The 4,734-nt window shown below is 45.5% G+C and overlaps 1 protein-coding gene across 1 annotated transcript; it reads right to left on the bottom strand.

The window, feature by feature from the left end:
* Positions 1–405: 405 nt before the first annotated feature.
* LOC147894541 (replication protein A 70 kDa DNA-binding subunit B-like) lies at positions 406–3,789 on the bottom strand. Its single transcript, XM_087384982.1, has 13 exons — positions 3,686–3,789; positions 3,558–3,601; positions 3,322–3,462; positions 3,048–3,221; positions 2,782–2,959; positions 2,420–2,690; positions 2,238–2,340; positions 2,031–2,155; positions 1,867–1,945; positions 1,623–1,767; positions 1,359–1,522; positions 1,152–1,272; positions 406–612 (listed from the first exon to the last, which is right to left on the bottom strand). The coding sequence occupies exons 1-13, from the start codon at positions 3,779–3,781 to the stop codon at positions 412–414; spliced, it is 1,842 nt and encodes a 613-aa protein (XP_087241108.1). The 5' UTR covers positions 3,782–3,789; the 3' UTR covers positions 406–411.
* Positions 3,790–4,734: the final 945 nt, after the last annotated feature.

Raw genomic sequence — 4,734 nt, 5'->3', positions numbered from 1 at the left:
TATGCCCTCTTCTTTTTGTAGGAAAATTCAGCTACCCATTAGCAATGGATTTTGGAATTCCAAAATTCTTAGACCCATTCAAAGGGTATCTAAGGGAATCCAAATGCAACATAATTTAACATTTCGGAGTTGTATAGGAAACCAAAAGACTTTATTTTCCTCTCATAGAACCAGTCATTTCGATTCACCTCGAAATGATCCAGCATCTACATAAGACTGCCGGCAAGTATAATAGACATTGTAAGTATACAACGAGGGCAATTGTGATACAGGCTGGACTGTACAAAGGAGGCTGTGAGGAAGTAATAGAAAACTGGGAGGGAAGATGGGCAGAGATAAGAAGCCATATGATGAAAAGCTCTTTCAAAAGGAGGAGGATGAACCAGGGAAGTAGCTTTTTCTTCGACAAACTCAGCTTGTGCCTTTCAGTTTAGAAATCTGCTCAAGCAGGAATTTGCTTTCTCCTGCCCAATCCACAGCTGCTATAGATCGAATTGTGATTCGTTGTCTCTTCTCGTTCATATACTCTGATTGAACTACACTAATCCGGAATACACACGGAACCCACATTGCCTTCTTGAGCTCGGCTTGATACAATTTCATGTCAACATCCTGCACATGCAAGCCAATCTTCCATTAATGCATAATCCTTATTAATCCCATCTTGAAACATGCACCCCATCAAGGCAATCCTCAATCAATGCAAAATGTTAAATCCAGAACAGCCTCATGTTCCTGCATTAATGCAAAATCCTTCGCTTTTAACAGTCTTGTATTGAATCTGTGAGGTTGATGGGTCTCGGAACACTCCAACAAAATATTTTCAACTTACATAGGTCAGTCTGAAGAACAGAACTTGAGACAAACTGCAACCTAAAGAGCACTCTGAAAAACAGAAATGTCTTGATCTGTCACTACATTTTAACCGGCAAAACAAAATAGACCCTGTACGAATGATTTGTCTCACATAAGACACATGCTTCAGAGCAGCCAACAGTGAATTGATTAGTCTACTGTAGTAAACGTGCAATACAGTAGTCTAAAACTTCTGACTTGATTCGCCTCTTAAATACAGCAGTCTGCCTTGCAAAAGACCAAAGAACAGATTGTCTTGATTTGAGAAAACTTCCAAAAAAGTGAAGGAAGAGGACCTGTGACTTAATTTCCGAAAGATCGTCAGCAGAATGGCCTAGAATTTGTTCAGCCTGCTCGTTGAACGCAGAGATCCATGCCTCTCCGGAGAAATCTGACATCTTCACTGTCATAATGTACCTGACAGACCAATTCCAGAGTTATGAGTGTAACTACTTATAGAAATGATAAGCGATGTCGGAAAGCTATCACCAGAGCAACCTTACCTCCTACTGCAACTCTCGAAATTTTTCTGACATCCTTCACACCAAAATTTGGAGCCTCCATATTGTTCTGTAACCTTCTTGTTACATGACTTGCATGCGAGGTACCACATCGATTGCTCCGGCTTGATGAAACTAATGTAACCTCTCATGTTAAAATACGCAGGCTGAGGAAGAAATTCAAGGTTCTATATCAGAATTCCGTATCGATCTTGGATTCAAAGATGTCTCTTTTCAATCACAGGGAAAGGGAGGATGATAGCCGACCTTGTCTTCCCCTACGGAAGGCTGCGTGATCTGTGAAATGAACTCGCGTTCAGAGTAGACAGACCTCGAGCCATTCCTTGCAGCTCCTCCAGGGAGGCTGGCTCCCGCCGAAACCAACTGGGCTTCCTTCCCCTCTCCATGAAACCTGTTAATCAGAGCGCAGCCCATCAACGAAACCACAAAATGCGAGACTTCGCATGGCTGATGGCTACATAAAGCTTGCAAATATGGAAAGAGCGCTAACCATTTTCTAAGCTTCTCAGCCTCGGGAACAGCAGGATTCACGAGAATGACGCTGTTTTGCGTCGTAGACAACGAGACGCCTGATTTCAGAGAAAAATTCAGAGCTACAGCTGTGGTATCAACTAGCTAGCAAGCAGAACAATGTCATCAAAAACCTCCGCTCACCTTGGAAATCTGAGACTTTCGTCCCTTTGAACAGAACCACCGGGGATTCACTCACCATGTCCAGCAGCTTTTCCCCATCTTTTGTAGCCAAATCATTCCACACGCTTACCACGACGGTTTTCTTGCTGCCACGACAAAAGAAGGCAAGATTCAGATGTGAAAACCGAAGAAATCCATGAAGGTGAAGCACCATGTTTCGCATCCTACCTCTCGTCCGCAATGGTAACATCACGCTTAGGAATTTCTTCGTTGTTGCTCTTTCGGCGAATGCTGACAATTCCCGAAACGCTCTGCACCACTCCAAAAACGTCTGCAGTAGTGGGACTGTTGGTGAGGCAAAAATCACATCTCCTACCAAGAGCATACACAGGATGCTTTCTAAGGCTTACCAACAAGCTCGCGCGCATTCACGTATGGCCCCAACTCATCGATCTTAACCGCCCGATATGAAAGCTCGGGAATTTTAGAGCTGTCTTCCACAGCTTCCTCAACTTCTGCATTCGCATTGAGCGTCATCTCGTAGTCGTTTTTCACTGTGGAGAATTGCTTGTTTGCTACCCGAAGACTTCCCTTGGAGATGAAGTACACCTTGCCTAGCTCCAGCTTCGGGTAAAACTTTTCAGCGGCCTCTTTGAACATTGTGGCTTGGATTTGAGTTCCCTGCGGACGCAGACAACTGTATGAGTCATTGAATCGCGTCGCAGGGAAGGATTGGCGCAAAGACAACAATGAAAGGGCTCCCAGACGCTACATCTTCGTCAGTAAGCTCGACGTTGAAAACGTTGCCCTCTCCCCTCGCATTTCTGAAAGTGCGCAGAGGTCCTTTCCCGGTAACCCTGACCTTGATCGTCCAATTGCCTTGGTATGGATTCAACGATACCAATGGATACACCCTTCGGGAGATGCCCATTCTTGCAGCAGGAGCGGCACTGAAGACAACCGACCAGTAAGCACAAAGTGAGGCTTATATTAGGGAGGTTTCTTTGAGAGAACAGTTGAGTTGCAAGCATCACTTACTTCCCGCGCTGCTCCTGGACAATCTGTGCAGCGGACATGATTGAAGTATCGCCAGATTTCTTTCCGGTTTTGGGCTGCAGTGTGATTGGAGGCTTCTTTTCATCCATCCTTGAAGCCCCAACTTCGTGATCCAGAGCAGGCGCGACCACTTCAAAGTTGATGCCTACGAGAACCCTGCCAGAAAGAAAGGCATCCAAATGGTTAGGAGGATGCGTATGTTCAACAGAGAAACAGTTTGTCACCCGAACACGACCAGCCAGATGACGACGCGTACTTCTGGCCCTGCACTTCGTTGCACGTGTAGTCGGTGATGCGAATAAGCCCCAGATTCTGCAGCTTGCCGGACGTGACTTCGCTCGCCCTCTCCGTCGGGAGCATAGTCTTGATCTTCTTGCTTCCATCGCTGGCGAAGAACCTGGGAGGAATGCGACGAAGGAAAACGATGAGTTGAGAAGGACAAGTTTGTAAATGGGGGAGGGGGAAGGAGAGGGGGGAAGGAAGAGGGCATACGTGAAGCGAACATCGCTATTTCCGATAGGCTTGAGGTCGACGACCTGCGGGAAGGAAAAAGCGTCAAAACAGAGCAAGGCGGAAGGAGGAAAAAGAGGAGGAGGGGGAGAGAAGGAAGAAAGGGAGACCTGGACGACGTAATCGGTGGGAGGGGAGGGGGAGGGGCAAGTGAGCATGGATGAGATGGAGGAGGGGGTGAGGGGAGGAGGAGGAGAGGAAGCCATGAAAGCTTCAAGAGCTTCAACAGATGAACAAGATAGCAAAAATGAAGAAGAAGAAGATGATGAAGAAAATGAAGAAGAATAAGACAAAGCCTTGTTTTTTTATATTTCAAACAAATGCGAAATTTGCCCGCGAAAAACACCCGCCCCCTCTTTCTTTCATCCCCTTGAAAACCAGTTCAAACACCTCAACACCTCACAACACTAACCAAGGTGAATGATCACAAATCATTCATCCGGCCTTCCTGAGATCCAACTAGCCACAGAGGGCGGAGATGATGAATTGATAGCGATGAGGGAGACAAAGAAAGAGAGAGAGAGAGAAAGAGAGAGAGAGAGAGTGCTAAAATAGCATGTGAATCATTAAAAAATGGAGAATTTTTTTAAATAAAAATTGGCTATTTTCGCTTTTGTTGAATCTCCTCCACTTAAGACCTACCTATGGCAAGCCAAAAAATGGGTCTACTAATTCTAAACATCCTCTCACTTTGTGCTCCAGCATCGCATCAAACTTTTTGCATTGGGTTTGTAATTTTTTCATTTCAATTGCCTTGGCATTCAGAATTTGGATTGGATTCACAAAAGTTAGCAAATTCGCATGGTTTATTCACAAAATAAATTCACTCGTGATTTCATTTAAACATTAACCTAAGCTAAACCCCTAATGTATATTAATCTAAATTTAGCTAATCTAATTAACCTCCAACCTGCCCCTCCCACTTACAACCTCTCCCCTCTGATTCATTAGAGCCTCACATCACAATCTCTTCGAACCAGCTCCAGCCCTACAGTCTATAGCGCTACTCCTTCACGCCCTCCCGTCCCTCATCCCCGACGTGCGTCCTTCCACCCTAAATCCCAGAAACGGATCGAGAGCCAAGCTGCAACATGCTCCTCCCTCACTGCCTCACTTGTCTCCACCGCCATGGCCCTTTGCTCCTCCGTTGTCTATGACT

Source organism: Dipteris shenzhenensis, chromosome 14 (assembly GCF_047967505.1).
Source record: "Dipteris shenzhenensis isolate YYH24624 ecotype China chromosome 14, Dip_SZ_1.0, whole genome shotgun sequence".
NCBI lineage: Eukaryota > Viridiplantae > Streptophyta > Polypodiopsida > Gleicheniales > Dipteridaceae > Dipteris > Dipteris shenzhenensis.
Note: the sequence above shows the minus strand (reverse complement) of the source record. Positions and strands in the feature narration are given on the sequence as shown.